The sequence below is a fragment of the Ruditapes philippinarum genome, unplaced genomic scaffold (genome assembly GCF_026571515.1).
Source record: "Ruditapes philippinarum isolate M1 unplaced genomic scaffold, ASM2657151v2 ctg455_1_1_1_1, whole genome shotgun sequence".
Taxonomy (NCBI): domain Eukaryota; kingdom Metazoa; phylum Mollusca; class Bivalvia; order Venerida; family Veneridae; genus Ruditapes; species Ruditapes philippinarum.
In genome coordinates, this window is record NW_026863235.1 from 119173 (window position 1) to 141207 (window position 22035).

Sequence of the window (22035 nt, forward strand, 5' to 3'; positions counted from 1 at the left end):
CCCGTTTGAGATATTTAATTTATCATCTGATTTAATAATCTAATAAATAATCAAACAAACACTGTATTCAAATGGTGTAAACTTTGCTCTTGATGTTTAGGTAATGATATTAAGGAAGATTACAGGTATTTGAATAATTTCCGGACCACGTATTTTTAATTTTTTATGCTACTGGGTGATTTTTAAGAGACCAAACATAAGTAACAATATGGTATATACAGTCAAGCCCGTGTTAAAGACCAGATCTGAATAAAGATAAACCTAGATAAATAATTGCCAATTTTTGATAACCCATCATTGATGTAATCGAAATGTCTAACCCCCAAATTAAGACCTTTTGTATATAACGACCACGTCGTCACAGGTTCGACTGTATAACCAAAAATTGTTTTCTCAAAATACAAGCTTACAAAATGATAAATATTTTTCTATTAAGATGGACTTTTTACACCGGAAATGGTCTATATACAAATTCCGGTCTAGTATCGGCTTTAGGACATGTTCTCCTTTCATTCCATATATAGACTAAACTATTCGCACTTAGCTCATGAGCCGTGATAATACGGTTTCTATAGTTACAAGGGTCAAATTTTACATACTGATTGTTAAATCCATCTAATTTTAGCGGAGTTACTCCGAACCTTTTCAAACAAATTGCAACATAAACGTCCTCGAGATAGAAGAATGGCACGTTTGGTGATTCTTGAAGGATACCGGAAACTACGTCACGTGACATAACATATCCGGTTCCGCTGCACATTGAAGGAAACAAAGGATGTCGGTATTGTACAAATGAAACGTACCACTTTGAGGTCATATCTCTGTGAGGAGAACTTGGACCCCAGCACATGCCACCCATAAAGTGTTTACTAGGAGCCGCTTTGAGCATTAAAGGAAGTAACTCTGTATTAACATACATGTCATCGTCTGTTTTCATGACGTAATTTGCTTTCTTGCAATAATCATCACTCCATTGCAATGATGTTATTGTTTTGTAAGTTAAATTTGCATATGTGTCGTTAAAATCAAATTGAATTATATCACTGTACTTCTTACTCTCGTTGAGAAGATGAGCGTTTTCAACGGAATCGTTTCTATTTCCAAACACAAATACCACTTTCATTTTTGAATCCGGTTTATTGCATTGTCCACCCCAAGTGTTTCTTATAGCGTTTCTAGAATCCTTCCTTGAAAATGTCGAAGCAATCATGAATAAAAGTTCGACATCACCGTCACATAATGAAGGCTCGTTTATTATCTTTCTAAAATTCTTTTCAAAACATCCCGTACATACATCCGGGCGACTTGTTGCACCAGAATTAGCAATATAATGTAAATGTAAATGTTTTTCGGAAATTCTAACTTTTGATATTTCACTTGATATTTTGTAAATATTTTCTGATATATTCCAATTGTGTGATATTAAAATTAATTGAAAATAAAATATTGCGATAGTAAGGAAGAAAACCTTAGTTCGTTTTAAATTTGGTGACATGTTAAGATAAAAATTGAACGTCATTTTTGAAGATACCGATATATTTCGTGCTTCTTACAATCATCGCTGCATTTTTGGATAATATGCTGATAAAGAATTTTGTCTACTCATAAGTCTGATCCAAGCGATTCCATTGGTTAGTCATAATATCACGTGACAAGTTTATTGTGTAAACAAAACACTTTGTTACGGTTGTTGCTTTAGCTCGATTTATTCAGTTTTAACTGCTGATAAAGCTAAATAATGTTTATAGTTACGTCATCGACCGTAACATTTCTGTACTGCACGTGAAAACTTTGAGTTCCGAATATTTAACGTCAACGTGTGATCAGAAACGCGAGTCTTGTTTATTTTTGTTTCCAATACTTTGGAAGCTCTTCTTGATGTCGTCTGCCAAAAACATTCGCAACAACAAAGTATGTTCCTTTCAAATTCAGGAATCTGAAAATAGAGAAAATCAAAAATAGTATTATTGATATAAGATAGTTATGCTTGTAAAAATATGAAGCGTCTATAAACCGAGATCATCTTTTATTTTACGTAGTAAAAGTTGTTAAATTGAATGGACAAAAAAAGAAAGAAAAAAGAAGTATATTGCTGACCTTGACCTTGTACAAGTGGCGGACAAGTAAAATGATTCTTTTAAGTTGATATAATAAACATGTACATTATTTAATTTTATAACAACTTGTCCTACGATTTTTAACAAAGTTGTTCGAAATAAAAAAAAAGCAAATTGAAAAGATATATATTTATACTATCAATATTACATATCATGGCACATCATACTATAAATATTACTTAAAATGGCACATATTACCGTAAATATTACTTATAACAAGAGCCATGTCAACATGGCCATCCCCCGCCGAATGTGTTTGCTCATTGGAAGAATGTATATGTAGTACAGCAGAATAATTCCATTTTAAGAGGTCTTTTGGTAATGAAAACTGATGGCTATAGTGATTACAGATTTGAAACCTATGTGAATACTGATGGCTGAAAATAACAAAGGGCAATAACTGAAAAATAATGCAGGGTAGGTTATCATTCTTGTGTGATGCATCCTCCTCAGTAAAATCTATCCACCTATGAAGTTTCAAGTTGATACCTCAAATACTTTTTGAGAAAAAAATTGAAATGAAAAATTAAGTATGAAAAATAACAAAGGGCAATAACTCAAAAATTATAAAGGGTTGAGTTATCATTCTTGTGCACTGCACACCTCCTGAGTTAGATCTATGCACCTATGAAGTTTCATAATGATATCTCAAAGGCCTTTTGAGTTATGCTCTGGACAAAAATTAATTTTGAAAAATAAAAAAGGGCAATATCTAAACAATAATGCAGGGTAGAGTTATCATTCTTGTGCACTGCACTCTTCCTCAATGAGATCCATCCACCTATGAAGTTTTAAGTTGATACCTCAAATACTTTTTGAGATAAGCTCCGGACAAAATAGTATAAAAAAGAACAAAGGGCTTTAACTCAAAAATTGTACAGGGAAGAGTTATTATTCTTGTGCACAGCATTCCTCCTCAATAAAATCTTTCCACCTATGACATTTCATGTTGACATCTCAAACACTTTTGAGTTATGCTCCACTCGGGTGAAAAATTAGGTATGAAAAATAACAAAGGGCAATAACTTTAAAATTATGAAAGGTAGAGTTATCATTCTTGTGCACTGCACACCTCCTGAGTGAGATCTATGCACCTATGAAGTTTCATTTTGATATCTCAAAGGCTTTTTGAGTTATGCTCTGGACAAAAATTAATTTTGAAAAATAACAAAGGGTAATAACTCAAAACTTATGCAGGGTAGAGTTATCTTATTTGTGCACTGCACTCCTCCTCAATGAGATCCATCCACCTATGAAGTTTCAAGTTGATACCTCAAATACTTTTTGAGATAAGCTCTGGACAAAATAGCATGAAGAAGAACAAAGAGCAATAACTCAAAAATTGAATAGGGAAGAGTTATCATTCTTGTGCACAACATTCCTCTTCAATAAGATATATTCACCTATGACATTTCATGTTGATATGTCAAACACTTTTTGAGTTATGCTCCACTCAGGTGAAAAATTAAGTATGAAAAATAACAAAGGGCAATAACTCAAAAATTATGAAAGGTAGAGTTATCATTCTTGTGCACTGCACACCTCCTGAGTGAGATCTATGCACCTATGAAGTTTCATGTTGATATCTCATAGGCTTTTGGAGTTATGCTCTGGACAAAAATCAATTTTGAAAAATAACAAAGGGCAATAACTCAAAAATTATGCAGGGTTGAGTTATCATTCTTGTGCACTGCACTCCTCCTCAATGAGGTCTATCCACCTATGAAGTTTCAAGTTGATTACTCAAATACTTTTAGAGATATGCTCCGGACAAAAATGTCGGACGGAAGGACGGACGGACGGAAGGACGGACGGACGGACGGACGGATGGAGACCATTTCTATATCCCCCGCCGAATTTTCGGCGTGGGATAATTACACATCACACCGTAGACATTACGTATAATGACATATTACCGTAAATATTATTTATAATGGTACATCACACCGTAAATATTGCTTATAATTTCACATCACACGGTAAATAGTACATATGATGGCACATCATATCGCAAATATTACTTATAATGCATAACATACGGTAGACCTTACTTATAATAGCACATTATATCGTAAATATTACTTATAATGGCTCATTGTGTCGTAAATATTAATTTAAATATCATTTCACACATTATTTTTTGTAATCGCATATCATAGTGTAAATATAACTGATTGCAATCAAGTTCAGTCTCATTTTAAATGACATATTTTTGGGTTTATTTTTTGTTTCATCAAGTTAAACTTTTTTTCCTTTAAAAAACAAACAAACAAAAAACTAACAAAAAACAAACAATGCTACAGAAAGAAAAGATAAGTATTTAGATATGATAGATATTTTCTTTATCTCTAAAGTATAATTTTTCAACTGTCTAGTTGTAAAACAGACATTAATTTTGCAATAAACTGCACATACATGTAAACATAAAAAATGCCCTGACGTGTGTTACTTTTCATTTTTAAATGATATGACACGTTTCAAATCTCGTTATCATTCCTGTCACATGTTAAAAATATATTTCTCTTTTCATATATTGATTTCAAAATGTTTTGAAGTATGACAATCAATAAATAAATGGAACAGAGATAAAAACTTATAACATACTTATAAATAAAATATTGAGCAATATTGATGAAATAAAATGCGTATTTTTATTTTCCGTATTTTCACTGCAATTATTTTTTCACCGCAGTGAAACATATTTTCCGCATTTTCACTGGTGTCTTGCCAGACTACTTTCTTCTAAATTCAGCCAATACACAAAATTAAATTGAAATTCTTCCTTATTATAAGGTTAAAAAAGAGAAAGAGTATATAATAAACAGAAAATTCAAGTTTTCTTTAAATACAGGATTTATTTCTCGATATCATTTTCATTTATAATTATATAATAAACAAGAGCCCGGTTTGAGCCGGGTGATGCTCCCCAAATAGGTTTTGGGCACAGGAAAGTACACTTCTTGTAGTTTCAGAGTTATGTCCCTGAAAAAAGTTCAAAGTGCAATAATTCCAAAATTAAGCAAGGCAGAGTTACTGTTCTTTGCACTGCACTTCTAATCAATGTGATCTATTAACCTACTAAGTTTCTTGATGATATCTCTTATGATTTCCGAGTTATGTCCTGGACAACTTCAAAAAGTAAAAATAAACAAAGGGCAATAACTCCAGAATTAGGCAAGGCAGAGTTATGATTCTTATGCACTGCACATCTACCCATTGAGATATATCTACCTACAAAGTTTCATGTTGATATCTCTTATAGTTTTACAGCTATGTCCTGGACAATATTTTTCTAAAAGGGGAGATTATTCAAAAATGAGTCTTGCCAGAGTTATGGTTCTTTCGCACTGCACCTCTACTCAATGAGATATATCTACCTACAATGTTTCATTTTGATATCTCTTATAGTTTTAGAGTTATGTTCCGGACAAAGTTCAAATTGTTAAAATCAACAAAGGGCAATAACTCCAAAATTAGGACAAAAAGAGTTATTGTTCTTATGCACTACACATCTACCTATTGTGATCTATTCACCTACAAAGTTTCATGTTGATATCTCTTATAGTTTTAGAGTTATGCCCCGGACAATATTTTTCAAGGGGAGATAATTCAAAAACCGGGCAAAATAGAGTTATGGTTCTTTCACATTGCACCCCCCCCCCCCTTAATGCCCTCTACCACTGTATGAAGTTCCAACAAATTATCTCCAAGGTTTTTTTTCAAGTTATGCTCCGGACAAGACAACGGAAGGACAGACGGACGGACGGACAAGGCGCCGACTATATGCTCCCCCGAAATTTTTCGGGGAGCATAATAAATTTATTCAAGTTCATGTACATGATGCCGTATGAGTGCCATATTTCATATCCATATATTTATTTTTTAGGGGAACGTAGCCTGGCTTAACATAAATTCCTGTGCAAAATAAAAAGAAAAACTGAATTATGCCCATACACTGGTAAAAAGACAGGTGAGAGTCAAAATAAATTTACATTTTGCTACAATTCCTTGCAATATTATATTATTTACTTCGCATGAAGGATAAATAAATCAGGCTTCCTAAGGAAATTTTTTTAAAAGAGCACCCAGAATTCATCTGTAATGTTCAATTTAAAAATAAATAAATAAACTTTTCTTTTTATATTTTAGACAGATTTATGTTTAATTCTGAACATTGTCCAATACCAACTGTTTTTCAGTCACCATTTTAGCAAAATATAATGTCAATTCAGCTCAACTTGACAAGAAAAATGGATATAATGTCACTAAAGTCGTGTTATTTTGATTTTTTAAAATTTATTCTAAATTTGTAAGGGTCATTCTAATATAAGTAATATACCATAAACGGGATTTTTTTCTGAACAAACACTCTAAACCGGTGATTATTAAAGAGTTTCGGAAACGAACTTTCTAGTCAAGACTTTGTTTCCAGTCCTTTTTTCTAATTTGACATGTATTAATAAGTAATACATGTCCTGGAAAAAAACATGTCCATTAGCTTTCGGTACTTAAAAATGGTTTTATGAAAGACATATTTGAGCCGCGTCACGAAAAAACCAACATAATTGGTTTGCGACCAGCATGGATCCAGACCAGCCTGAGCATCCGTGCAGTCTGATCAGGATCCATGCTGTTCGCTTACAAACCGTATAACAAGAAGAGAAACTGATAGCGAACAACATGGACTGCGCAGGCTGGTCTGGAACCATGCTGGTCGTAAACCCATAGAAAGCAAAGATAACAGTTTCAGATCTAAAGAAAATCGTTGACAATATGTTATTTGTGTTCCTTAACATTAATGGTATTGCGTTAAAGACTGGGTAACAACAAAACAAAGAACTTTTAAGTCCTTCGACTACGCAGAAAACAGCAGTATTTGATTAATTGCCCCGAAAAATTGGCGTACGTTTATTTTGCATTGTCTTCCAGTACCATTTATGAAAAGGCTCAATCAAATTGTACCAGCTATAATTGTCGTTTTGGGCATTCCTTAGGGATTCTTTTTTTTATTTTATGGTCACATTAGTGTTATTTGTGCCGTGTGGCGGCCGTAAAAAAACTCGCTCCGTACATTTAATCTAAGATGTTTAAGATCCTTAAAGATCTTTATGCTCGTCATTATCGTGGTGTGTGCATGTTTATGGTGTTTAAGTTCCTTCTTATTTGGCGGTCTTTAGGGATTCCTTTTTTTCTATTTTTGAAATGCATTATATGAAAACGCAAGACAATCGTTCACCTTAGTATTTTTTTTTCCCGTCCTATTGCGTTTGCAACTTCCTACTTTGGCGCAATGATGTTTGCGTTAATGCAGATCGATGTGTTTCGTAATAGCTTAAATTATTACAACCAGTTAAGAAATTAGTTTTCCTTTTGAACTTTAATAATCAGTCTATCTTTAGAAAATTCCAAATATAAGTCAACTGTATATAAAAATGCTTGGTTTCAATGAACCCATATTGTGAATTACTAATAACAGGTGTTTTTGTACTTTGGAGAACTTAACATAACTAATACTTTGTCACGTGTGTTAATTTTTCATAAATAAAGAAAAAATACTTTAATGTTACCATTTAGATTTGTTGACAAAATTGATTTCTCCTAGAAAGGGCTAACAGTATTACATTTTGAGCATTCTTTTTAAGATATCACAGTACTTAGTTTCATAACAAAAACATAACTAGAAATAGGACAAATACGTTTATGTAAATTAATGGAATTGCGTTAAAGACTGGGTTACAACAAAACATAGAACTTTTAAGTCCTTCGACTACGCAGAAAACAGCAGTTTTTGATTAAAAAATGGCGTACGTTTATTTTGCATTGTCTTTCCAGTACCATTTATGAAAAGGCTCAATCAAATTGTACCAGCTATAATTGTCGTTTTGGGCATTCCTTAGGGATTCTTTTTTTTCTATGTTATGGTCATTTGTGCCGTGTGGCGGCCGTAAAAAACTCGCTCCGTACATTTAATCAAATATGTTTAAGATCCTAAAAGATCTTTATGCTCGTCATTATTGTGGTGCGTGCATGTTTATGGTGTTTTAAATGCTTCTCTTTGATATTGGGAGGTCTTTAGGGATTCCGTTTTTTTTTCTATTTTTTGGAATGCATTTTATGAAAACGCAAGACAATCGTCCACCTTAGTATTTTTTTCCCGTCCTATTGCGTTTGCAACTTCCTACTTTGGCGCAATAATGTTTGCGTTAATGCAGATCGATGTGTTTCGTAATAGCTTAAATTATTACAACCAGTTAAGAAATTAGTTTTCCTTTTGAACTTTAATAATCAGTCTATCTTTAGAAAATTCCAAATATAAGTCAACTGTATATAAAAATGCTTGGTTTCAATGAACCCATATTGTGAATTGCTAATAACAGGTGTTTTTGTACTTTGGAGAACTTAACATAACTAATACTTTGTCACGTGTGTTAATTTTTCATAAATAAAGAAAAATACTTTAATTGTTACCATTTAGATTTGTTGACAAAATTGATTTCTCCAAGAAAGGGCTAACAGTATTACATTTTGAGCATTCTTTTTAAGATATCACAGTACTTATTTTCATAACAAAAACACAACTAGAAATAGGACAAATACGTTTATGTAAATTTAGACAAGTCATTGCCGCAGTCTGTAACTAAATTGCCAATACATTGGGAAATTCTAAACTGTAATAGAATATCCTACGAACCTTAATATGCGCGTTCAAACAAAATATGACAGATGGCTTTGTATGTCAAAGGCTGATAAAGATTTCATGCTTGTTATCAATTTATTAAAAATATAACAAAAAAGAACATATGAGCCGTGTTTGTTTTGTTTTGGGTTTTACGTCACATCGACACAGTATAGGTCATATCGCGACGTTCCAGCTTTACTGGTGGAGGAAGACCTCAGGTGCCCTTCCGTGCATTATTTCAGGCACGAACGGGCACCTGAGTAAAACCACCGACGTTCCGTAAGCTAGCTGGATAGCTTCCTCCCATGAAATAATCCAAAGTCCCTGTCGGGATTCGAACCCACAGCGATGAGGGGCAAGTGGTTTGAAGTCAACGACCTTAACCACTCGGCCACGGACGCCCCATATGAGCCGTGTCACGACAAAACCAACATAATGGGTTTGCGACCAGCATGGATCCAGACCAGCCTGCGCATCCGCACAGTCTGATCAGGATCAATGCTGATCGCTATCAAGTTTCTCTACCTGTAATAGAGTTGGTAAGCGAACAGCATGGATCCTGATCAGACTGCGCGGATGCGCAGGCTGGTCTGGATCCATGCTGGTCGCAAACGCACTATGTTGGTTTAGTCGTGACGCAGCTCATATTGCATTTAGATATGATAGATATTGATACTATTCTAAAGAATTTTGCTATTTTGACGTATTTTTAACCTTCTTGGGTAGAACCATTTGTCAGTTTTACGGCGTTTAGAGTACTATTTGAATAATCTTCACTTTATATTCAAAGCTACAATACCCTCTCAAATGCAACCAGAGCGAGAGAAATGAATTAATGTTACTATATAAAGCTATAGTTATCTCAGCTCTTCTTAGTATTTACCCCCCCCCCCCGAAAGCTAGACCAAATCTCATCAACAATCAATAATGAAGGTTCAAAGTATCTAAAATGTCATTTTAACCCAGTACGTTATATACACGCCCTTTAACGCCTTTTTCATCCCCCCCCCCCTTTTGTTGTCTCAAATGTTGAAAAAATGCCTTATTTAGGCCCCCAACACTTGTTTTTGTTTGAGAAATGTTGTTAAAAAAGTGACCTCTTTTTCGGCGCGGGCCCCCAACCAAAAGATACATCAGGGGGTTGCCAGAAGGGGGATGTGCCAAGAAAATTTTGGACTTGTGAGAGGCTATAAATTACCCCAGATTGATCATAAGGTAACGTGTAACCAACGCTGAAAAGCATTTGACTCTATCTCAATCCATTGAGAAGTTGCAGCACTTTGAAATCAATTTTGATGGAAAAAATCAACGCAAAATAGTGATTTTTGGCAATTTTGAGATGTCCCCTCGTTGCCATGGTAACAGAAAATTTAAGCCTGAGCATGTTGTTGCAAGGGCAATGGTCCAGTCAACATTTGTGCCAAGTTTGATTAGTGTTGAAGCAGTTATTATAGTATTATAGCAATTATAACTTGTAACGGGAGACTTTTCAATGAAAACAGCCATTTTTCACAAAATGCTCATAAAGTATGGGTTAAGTATACCAGATTGCAAGAAATTTCCGTTGAAGTACCGATTTTTTGCCATTTTGCAAGAAAATATAGAACTTCTTAAAGCCGGTATATTAGTTTGACTTTTAATCTCGTTGTGGTTTCAGAAAAAGAAAGTATTCTTTCAACTTAACGATTTATTACATACCTATAAACTTTATCCTTGAAATACACACAACTCTCTATTCATTATTGAATATTATTTCTTGACAGCTATATGGATGTTTTTTTTTTAAATAACTAACAGAGTAACAGTAAATTAAAATTATTTCGCTTTAAAATTTATAGGTATAAAAGGATAATTAAGTTGTGGAAGGTTTCTGGGACAATGCATTTTCACAGCGTGTGAAAATTGATATCTAGAGAGAGCGATATCAATTTTCCACTGCTGCTCTTAGCAAACAACAAAACCTCAGATCGTTACTACAACATAATATTCCCTAAATAATTCAAGCACAATACAACGACATTGTGAATCTGATAAATATTTTATATTGTATTATCCATTTTTCTTAATCTAATTGAATTTATCATTAATGTTAAGTGCATAGAAGTTCAATCTTAATTTTTTATTTGATCAAAATGTTATCATTTTACCGAGGTTTTGACTGAAACTGAAAACACCCAAAAAAAGGTAAGTGAATATTTTGGGCAGGTATATAATAGCATGTTTCCTAAATTTAGAACTTATATAATAATATCTTTCGGAGCACATTGCATAACCTTTATATGTTCTTTCAATGCACTTAAACAGACAAAAATTACATATTGATCATTTGTGACAAAAACGCTCAATTTAGTATCATCCAAGAAACGATTTATTTTGTCATTTAAAACACTAGAAAAAGTACCAGTCATACTGTATTTTGTTTTTCAACTGTACGTTTCAATCATTTTCATACAATAAGGAGTCCATATTAAACCAAGAAGACAAACAAGGAAAACAATTTATCAGAATAACAATGACAGATAGTTACAAACTTACCACTTTATATAAGATAATACATCTATAGAATGATAAAGATAAGTAGCATGTTGGTAAGGAAAACAATGTCGTATCGTCATGAATCACGTTTGATCTATCGGCATTGACAAATCCTCTGATTTATCGTAGAATAAAGCCAAAGTATAAAAATTAGCCGTGTCATGACAAAACCAACATAGTGGGTTTGCGACCAGCATGGATCCAGACCGGCCTGCGCATCCGCGCAGTCTGATCAGGATCCATGCTGTTCGTTATCAGTTTCTTGATTTGTTATGAATTGTAAGCGAACAGCATGGATCCTGATCAGACTGATCATGACACGGCTCAAATTTATCATGCATTGAATCATGTTACGAGATACACACAAACGACAAAAATTACCTTCGTACGTGTAGGGCGATATTTACCCGCAGTTTGTCTCATTTAAATGCGTGTTTTGTTGGGGTGGGGGTAGTGGGGGGTTGTAAAAAGGTATTCATTTGATGGACAATTTGTACAATTCAAATTTGAACTAGGAATCACTAAAGATCTTAAACGATATGTGTTTGATTTCAATAAACATATAAACTATGTCCTAAAGAAAAGTAAAAAAAAACAAGTGAAGTTGTACGTGCAGCCAAGAATAATACATTTAGTGATAGGAAGAATTTTTTCAACATACCGAATAATAAACATAGCTTTTTTAACTTTAATTGATTTATATTTTGGCATACGAACAATTGTTATGTTTAATCACTAGTACGTTTGTATCTTTTTTAACTTTGCTTTTATAGCAAGGAATTTTAACCTGCTTTTATAGAAAGAAATTTCAAACCTAACAATATTTAACCAGACGGTAATGGTCGTTAAGTCTTAAGTCATTTGTCACCACAGATGTACAAGTTAATGAGATTATTCCAATAAACCCAGATTGTCTGTGTCGTATTCAAACGAATATTTAAGTATGTGATGCTGAGTAAATGATCTATGAAATCAAAGACATGGCGATAATTTGGATAAGATTTACCTAAATTCAATATATGATATCTTTTAATTTGAAACATAAACATTTTTTTCCTATCGTATGTTATATCTTTATTTATTTATTTATTTATGATGGCCTTATAATCAGTTTACAACAGTACAACCTGATGAATGAATTATTTAAACAGCATGTATAAGAAAACAACCATTAACGTCTTTTTCTTTCAATTCTGAATTGACATTTTAATTTAATACGTGTTCAGTTACTTGGAATAATAATAAATATAATAAAAATAATAATAATAATAATAATTATGATAATAATAATGATAAATGAATAAATAAATAAACATTATAGAAATCCGCTTATCCTCACAAATTAATTTTTATTTTCAATCATCTCAAGGTAATTCAGTTTTATAATTTGAATGTCAGCAACGTCATAATATTTTAAATGATGATAAGAACGTTTTCTCGTGTCCACGACTTTGTTTGTTAATTGGTTGTGTTGTTGTTGTTGTTTTGTTTATCTTGAACACATATAGATGAACAAGTCATCATAATATCACATGTATGTATGACAGAATTATAAAGTAAATATTTGTTCCCGAAAATTGCAAAGAAAAAAAGAAAGCCAAAAGGACAATATTGAAAGTGTTGCAGACTCAGTTTGATTGAGCCGGTTCATGGACGATACTGAAAAGTGCAAGTAACCATCCTCGCCCAAAGCACCGGCTTATGCAGAAATTAAGCATTTAAACATGTGTTTATTGTGTTATTAAAATGATTTGTATTCTAATGTGAAAGAAACTTAAACTAATGTATCAGAGACAAATAACATATTTAATAAGCATCAGCCGATATAAGCATCTTTTTAATCAATTTGAAAAGAAAAAAAATGATTCAGATTATTTACTTCTATATTCCCTTACCATATTCATAGAGTAAAAGTGGATCTGTATGTTTTTGTTATACCGATATACACCATGTTAATCTTATGAAATAGTATGTTCATTAATAAAAGTAATAAATAATACATACGCAAGGACATACCCTGCCCCGATGTTCATACAACCGTTCCATTGCTGTTTTTGTTTTGTTGTTTTTGTTGTTGTTGTTGTTTTGCAATGTAAATATTGGTGTTTATTTTCACTAAAAGCTCTTTAAACATTTTTTGAGTTATGCCAAAATGAATTAAGAAATCAATCCCCCCCTCTTGATTTATTCTTGCGTATTTCTATGTCCCTATCATCATAGAAGTTAAAGCTCTAATTCATTTACACAATTATTGATACAATTAGTCTAAAGGTTCTCGGGGGATTCGCATAAGTCTGCCTGTTGTCAATTTCAATTGATGTTTTCTCGACTTTCTGAGAAGTATTTATCATTTAATGAGAAACAGCAAGTATTGACTAAATAAAAGCCAGGATTTTTAAAGATATACTATGCTCAAATTTGATATCAGGAATTTTTGGTTATTGCTACATAGTCTCTTTGTAAATATAAAATAAACATGTTTTGACTTCACACAAAGTAGATATTTTATGTTCACTATAACTGGTGAAAATATGAATATATAGTGTCGTTAAAAAAACTGGCAGTTTTTTTTAAGAAAATACCAATTTTACTTGTCCTGTAGAAAGAAACGCGACTCCCAATACATAGTTAATTCGTTTAATTATTCAAACAAGACATATTCAGTAAGGATTTCATAAGTTTTAACAAATTTTTGATTAAAATATTTTACTTGAAGATGAGCATAGTATATCTTTAATGAAAAAAGTAAATGAGCCGCGTCATGACAAACAGTTACACTGAGGATCATAGTTGAGCCGCGTCATGACAAAACCAACATAATGGGTTTGCGACCAGCATGGATCCAGACAGTCTGATCAGGATACATGCTGTTCGCTATCAGTTTCTCTACTTTCTATAGGGTTTGTAAGCGAACAGCATGGATCCTGATCAGACTGCGCGGACGCGCAGGCTGGTCTGGATCCATGCTGGTCGCAAACCCTACATGTTGGTTTTGTCATGACGCGGCTCAAATATGATCCTCAGCGTAACTGTTTGATACAAATGACGACCGAGTCCCCTCGTCACTCTAAAATATCACGGGAATAAAGATAATGAATTCTAGATGTCGAACAATAATCCTTCGTTTAGATGCCCTTTTTCGCTTCCTTTAAAACAAATTTCGTTATCGACACAATGCATCTATTATGCAGATAAATAAAACAGTTTGTCATATCATAAAATACATACATGTATAGACAAAATGTAGTTTTTCAATTGTTACCAATCTTATCTGTGATATAGCGGTAAATTATAGAACTTGCTCATAATTTCCTTACAATGATCTGAAGTCTGGAAATTTTAAGCTTTGAAGATGATAGACGAAATTTGAAATACCAGAAGCGATAGAAAGACATTACATGTATATTGATGAAACAAATGCTTAAACAAATCTATTCTATTATATCATTATTTGTAAATTAGTATATTTATTTTTTACAAATTTATACACGGCTTTTTCGGACTTGGTTTAAATAAACATATACTTATATGCAATGCAAAATGGTACTGAAATTGTTTGTAATATATACATAATGTTTAGCCATAATGCCGCGAAAGAAACAACGCTACTTGTTTTGAAGTCTACACATACAATGTGTATATTAAATGTAAACACATCAAAATGAATCTTTATTCGTTTTATATTTGTAGTATTATTACACAAAAATGATGGGTTCAACATAGATAATATTTTACACAAAACTTAAGTCAGACTGTGCAATATATCTTAGATGACATCAATCGTAACAACTATTACTAATAATAAATTTAAATTTCAGATATAAAGCTGTTGTCGTCTGAGTGTTTACTCTATTTTTAGTTCCTGTGACCTTGTTTCTCATTCGAGATGACCCATGTTCGAATTCATCTGAGCAATTACCTAGAAAAGCATCCTGACCAAGTTTGATGACAATTGAGTCAAAAATGTGACCACCAGAGGGTTAATTAGGTTTATAATATTTGGGCGGTGTGACCTAGTTTTTGACCCCAGGTGACCCGAATTCGAACTTGACCTAGAAATCATCAAAACAAACTTTCAATCCCAAATGAACAAATGTGGACGGACGACGGACATTCAACGACCCTAAAAGCTCACCCTGAGCTAGCTCAGGTGAGCTAAAAATCCACTTGCAAAACCCCGGGTCAACAGCTCACAGTGATTTTGATCATTATTCCTGCAAAGTTGGTTGATTCTAACTCAATTACTCAAGGTACACATAGCATAACATTTTGAAATGGGTTTTACTAAATCAAGGGCAATAACTCATAAATACTGCAGAATTAATCCACAAGCAAAACATCAGGTGCACAACTTCACATGTTTATCAACATTCCTGTAAAATTTCATGACAATAAGTCATTATTTAGTTATTTTTTGAGCTAACCCGACAAAAGATGAAAATTGTAGATATTTACTAAATCAAGGGCAATGACTCCAAAAAGCAGCTTATCAACATTCCTGTTAAATTTCATGACAATAAGTCATTATTGAGTTATTTTTTGAGCTAGCCCGACACAAGATGAAAATTGTATATATTTACTTAGTCAAGGGCAATAACTCTAAAAAGTACTTAACAAATCCACAAGCAAACAACAGGATGCACAACTGCACATGCTGACCAATATTCCTGTAAAGTTTCATGACTCTAGGTCAAATACTTTTTTGAAAATTAATATTTTTACTACGTAAGTGGCCATAACTCTGACATAACAGAATTAATCCACAAGTGAACATTACGTGCACAAATTCACATCCTGAGCAACATTCCTGTAAAATTTCATGACCCTAGGTCAAATACTTTTTGAGGTACGTGCGAAACAAAAGTGAGCGGACGGACGGATAGACGGACGGACAGACAAGAGTACATCTAAATCCCCCCTCCTATAGTGGGGGGGACAAAAATCCTACTATTAGATCTATCAAGTGTAAACCTTAGGGGGTCATTATACATAATCCGGGCCGATTATCACCTTTCGGCCCTACTCAGACTGCCTTGTATAGATCTATTAATCTCTGACACACACATGTATCAAAAGATACCTGCCTCACAACTGCACAAGATTTTGACAAAAGTCTCGATCTTAAACTTCAACAACATTTCTGTAGTACTTACCTTTGAAGACCTTTAAACAAGCCTCAATGTCTCGGAAGATTTTAAAGAAGTATCCATGGTAATATAACATCTTTAGATTGGAATCTTTTAAAATTTACTGACAACACAAAGGCAAAGACTATCACTTTTTTTTCTTTCTTTCTGTTTTGCGTCCATGTACGAAGGACGGTCAGAAAATATCCGGACTTTTCATGCTCCTCTCTTTCCACGTGCAGCTAAATACACACATTATATATTGGTGAAAGCCAATAACGTGGTCAGTTTTTTAATGATAGTTGTGTATACACAGTATTTTACCCACTAGTAGGTGTTTCGTCTATCATGGATTCTTTGTTAGAGGAACAACGCTCTGTAATAAAGTTTCTGGTTGCAGAAGGTGAAAAGCCCTGCCACATCTTTCAAAGGCTTAAAGCGGCACGCCTCCAGATTCATACTAATTTTCATGAAAATTTTGAAAATGTGTTTAAAAGTATTCTTCAGTGAAATAACCATAAGGAAAAAATTTACACAATATCAATGCCACTTACAATCCAGGTAAAAAAAGAGGACAAAATATACAAAAATAGCCCTTACTGCGTTAGTAACGCAGTAGAAATATACTTATAAATACTGAAAAATCGGTCATTAATCGCACAAAACATGTAAATCATTAATAGAACTTTGAATCTTTACACTGTTCCTAAAATTTTAGTACATTTTTCCCAGGTTTGATTTTATTGAAATATTTTCGCTCATCTGGAGGCGTGCAGCTTTAAAAAAAGATTTTCTGATAAATGTGTATCACTTTCAACCTTCTACAACTGTGTTTCTCAGTTTCGTGAAGGCAGAAAAAGTGTTTTTGACAGGCCTAGGACTGGGCGGCCAGCTGAGGCAGTGACCCCAACAATTGTAGCAAATGTTAAAGCTTTTGTCAACAAAAATCGTCGAGTAACTTTGGAGGAGATAGCCAACCAAACTCCGCGCACCAGTTACGCTACGGCCAGTACACAAATCACGTGATGATGGTCTTATCACATGATTGTGTAAAAATGGCGTATACGCCAATGGAATCGTTGAAAAATGTTTTATTTGTAATAAACAGCGACATCAAAAATTGAACTCTGGTCTCAAATATGTCGACATGATTAAAAAAAATTGATTTTTGTAAAGCTTAGAGTCGAAATTAATTATTACTTGAATGATTTCTTTTTCGAGAGGGGTCATTGTTTTCGAAACAAACGGTGCGGTATTAAAAATTTTAAAAATTATTTTCATTATATTTATGCTCGCAAAATTATTTTTTATTTTAGTTCACATCTTACACCTATCGGTCATGAAACATTAGCAAACCCGTGTTTACTTTTTAAAATAAATGTAAAAAATGAAAAAAATCATATCGTCAAAAATCTTGACGAAAATGTGATGGCAGAGATCTTATCCTGTAAGGGGAGATCACTGCGTAGGAGATTGGTAGCCAACAAGTTTAGCATCGGTAAGGCATCGGCACACAAGATTTTACACGAACACCTAGGCATGAGCAAGGTGGATGCCTAGATAGCTGTCCGCAGATCAAAAGGCAACCAGAGTAACAAATGCAAAAGAACATTTAAGTCGTTTTAATCGTAAAGGAGATAAGTTTTTGAACCGCATTATCACTAGAGATGAGATGTTGGTTCATTATTCGTTTCTAAAAAGTGTTAAGCAATATCAACTATAGATCTAAATCGTTTTTTGTTTTGTTTTTTTTTGTCACGGCCTAAACCGACATTGAACGCCGCTGGTCGTAGAGCCTGCAACGGAGGTCATCTCATGCCGTCTTTCGTCGTAGATCTTCTCTTTGTAGGGCCACACCCTTCGCCGTTGGTTAGGTCACACCAGCTAAGTAACCTTACTAGGGTTACCCACCTGGTTTGGCCTATGCCTTCCGAGCGACGTGCACACCGCGAAGGGAAATCGGAAGTAGTAATTTTGAAAAGGAAGATTCTCTATTTTTAAGCCTAATAGATCTCGTTACCCCCCCCCCCCCCCCGTATAATCTAATTTAATGACCTATTAAATGTGTCCTTATCCATAAAATGAGACGGTTAATTGTATAACGTATATCGTTAAGTGGTCAATATGAACTATGGCAATTAACACCTGGGAATAACTAGTATTACTCGACAAGGTGGATGTTTTCAATGTCTAAATAATTTAAAGAAAATATGAATAATTTCATTTTAATTTCATTTGTAAAGACTAAGAAAATATATAACTTAACAATATAATATTCCCCCTATAATAACCCATATTTGTTAAAATAATTGTTAATTTTGGTGTACAAATTGGTATACTATGTGATGTATGTTTAAAAAAATTAATAAGCTTGGTATATTTTATATTAATAAATTATATTGTTAATTGTCAGAGATTGGAGATAGAGTCAAAGTCTAATACTGTAAATTGGTTGTCTAAAGTCAAAGCACCTTTGCAAAGTGCTGGATTTAATGATGTGTGGATGTATCCAGAATCAGTTAAGCTAAATATATTTATACCAGTCCTACATGGTCGTTTAAAAGATAATTTCTACTGTACATATTTGTTCTTCTTTATATTTGTATAAACATATCAAAACCGATTTTAGCAGGTCTAAATACCTGGATATTGTTGACTCTATGAAATTAAGAAATATATTAGCTAAACTTAGATTATCATCTCACAATTTATTCATAGAAACAGGTAGACATAGTAATATTGATAGAAATTATCGGAATTGTACTCTTTGCAACAATAATGACATCGAAGATAAATATCACTTTGTATTGATTTGTACTTTGTATGACTCTCTTAGGAAACATTGTATACAAGAAACCCTAGCATGTTAAAATTTTTAGAATTGCTGAATACAGAAAGGAAGTCAGTGTTAACAAAATTTGCTATATTTTGTAACAAAGCTTTTAAATTAAGATTTGATTCATTGAATGCCGGATAATGCTATATAATACCACCTTGTTGTATTGTTTAAAGTTATATATGGATTGTATATATTGCATGTGTTGTATTACACTCTCGATAGTTTATTTCATTTATTGATATGTATGGAGCAGAATTTGGGTATTTATTCGCTGTTTATCTTTCAATTTCTATTTATCTAATTTGTATTCGTATTCATTAATTTTCTTATCTATAATCATATAAATTTAAATTGATTTAAACAAGTTTAATTGCTACTTTTTAATTGCCAGTTAAACATTTGTATTTTGATACTGCAGAATGTAAGGATCAATTGTTTCGACTTCTTGTTTAAACTACGTGATTAGATATTATGTTGCATACTTCTTCCTTTTCAATTTGAATAATTTAGTTTTAACTTATGATCTTGAACGTCCTTCCTTTTAAGAATACAAAGTGGGTTACATAACAATAAAATAAAATCTATACGAATGCACGTAGACAAATACGAACTGCAATAACACGAATACGAAATTACATTGAAATTTAAATTTATACATCTGGCCGGGAACCAATATTTCCGTACAAGTCCGTAATTTCTGACGGTGTAACCATAGAAATATTCTCTTAAAAAAATCCACGAAATCCAGGGTAGCACTCCACAGTTAATTTCAAGTTTCTGCCGTCAATGTCCTACAAGCAATACATGTACGTCTAATAATTCTGATACCAAACTACACAATTTAGAAAAGGAACACATTTTGTTGAGAACATATATGACATAAGATTGCAAATCTACAAAGAAATCATCCCATCTGCAATAGGCAGGCAGTCAAAAAAGTTGTAATTCATTCCGTTGAAGCCCAAAATCTACAGTGGCCCGAGACCCAAAACAACACATTTCGTCCCTCTGGCAAAAAAGACCTGCAAATATACAGGCTAAAGGAACACCGTCTCTGCTTTAGCAACTCCCTTTACATGCAAAATATCACAAACTGGTGCTCAACCTTGTAGATTTTTTACTACTGCTAATAGTTTGTATTCCCTGTAAAATGACTTGCCTTTACCGTGCATGCTGTTTAAAAGCAATGTTTACAAAAAATGGCGGCCTTAACATCTATAATCAACTGCATGTGATTTCTGGCCATGCTTCGAATTTGCAAGTGATCATATTAGATGTCACAAAAACAAATTTCATGCTGACAACCAGTCATTTAACCTTTTCCCTTATGTAGACGTATTTTGACGACATTTTGCCCCCCCCCCTCCTTTTTGAGACCTCAAACAGTGAAAAAATGCCCTATTTAGGCCCCAACACTGTGAGAAATGTTAAAAAAGTGACCACTTTTCGACACGCCCCCTATCAAAATAGTACATCAGGGGGTTGCCAAAAGGGGGATGTGCCCCCTTCTGTTTGGGGGGGGGGGGTTGAAGGTGGCGGTAGCCCCCCTCATCGCCAAGAAAATTTTGGACATGTGACAGGCTAAACACAGCCTCAGGTCGATGTCAGGGTAACTAGTAACCGACGCTGAAAAGCCTTTTACTCTATCTCAATTCATTGAGAAGTTGCAGCACTTGAGTTTTGATGGGAAAAACAATGCAAAATAGTGCATTGTTTTTCCCATCAAAACTCAAGTGCTGCAACTTCTCAATGAATTGAGATAGAGTAAAAGGCTTTTCAGCGTCGGTTACTAGTTACCCTGACATCGACCTGAGGCTGTGTTTAGCCTGTCACATGTCCAAAATTTTCTTGGCGATGAGGGGGGCTACCGCCACCTTCAACCCCCCCCCCCCGTTGCCGTGGTAACAGAAAATTTACGATTCATGCTGTTACAGAGGCCATGGTCCAGTCAACATGTGTGCCAAGTGTCATCAGTATTGAAGCATTTTTTATAGTTTTATAAGTTATAACAGTTTGAACTTGTAACAGGAAAACTGCCATTTTTCACAATATGCTCACGGGGTAAAAGGTTAAATCCAGAATATTCACTATATCCAAGAAATCCTCCCTGGCCATTCAAAGCTGTGTCTTACATTATTGTGGTGTGCTACCTATAAACTTGGATTAAATTGCCGAGTAGCATTGTATCCTCACACCTTGTGCTCACGGAAAATACCGAAGCGATACATGAGTTATCTCCCGTCACTAAGATTTTGCGCTAGAATTTTACAGCTAGGACACAGAAAGCAAATATTAATCACGTGGTTTCTAGTTTTTATTTGTTCTGCTGTTCTTCTTATTTCGCTTAAGGTTGTTTAATGTTAATAATTTCATAAAGTTAGAATATGGATAAATCTCTATAACAACAATTCTGATAGCCTCTACATACAAATTTATTTTCAGTGTGAATCGAATGAGAATATGAGTTGCACAGATACATTTCTAAGAAAGAAGTTCGAGAAAACACACTTTCTTTTAAATAAGTAGAAATAGCACATGTTTAAAACAAAAAATTTATTTATTGGTATCTAATATTAAATTAAACGAATTAAGATGAAGTACTGGCATTGGCTTTAGAATATTACAACTTACTATAAACATAGTAAGAAAGAATACATAAATATTTAAGTAAAGAACTTTGATTTACTCACAGATGAATCAAATTTTTAGGAATATGATTTAAACTTATGCAAATGAAAA

At 33.5% G+C, this 22035-nt stretch overlaps 1 protein-coding gene across 1 annotated transcript; it reads right to left on the reverse strand.

Moving 5' to 3' along the window:
- Nucleotides 1-16641, reverse strand: LOC132721549 (beta-1,3-galactosyltransferase 1-like). The gene is made up of 2 exons (XM_060705871.1): nt 16485-16641; nt 1-1936 (listed from the first exon to the last, which is right to left on the reverse strand). Exon 2 carries the CDS (start codon nt 1517-1519, stop codon nt 446-448), a length of 1074 nt encoding a protein of 357 aa, XP_060561854.1. The 5' UTR covers nt 1520-1936; nt 16485-16641; the 3' UTR covers nt 1-445.
- Between the last annotated feature and the right edge of the window lie 5394 nt (nt 16642-22035).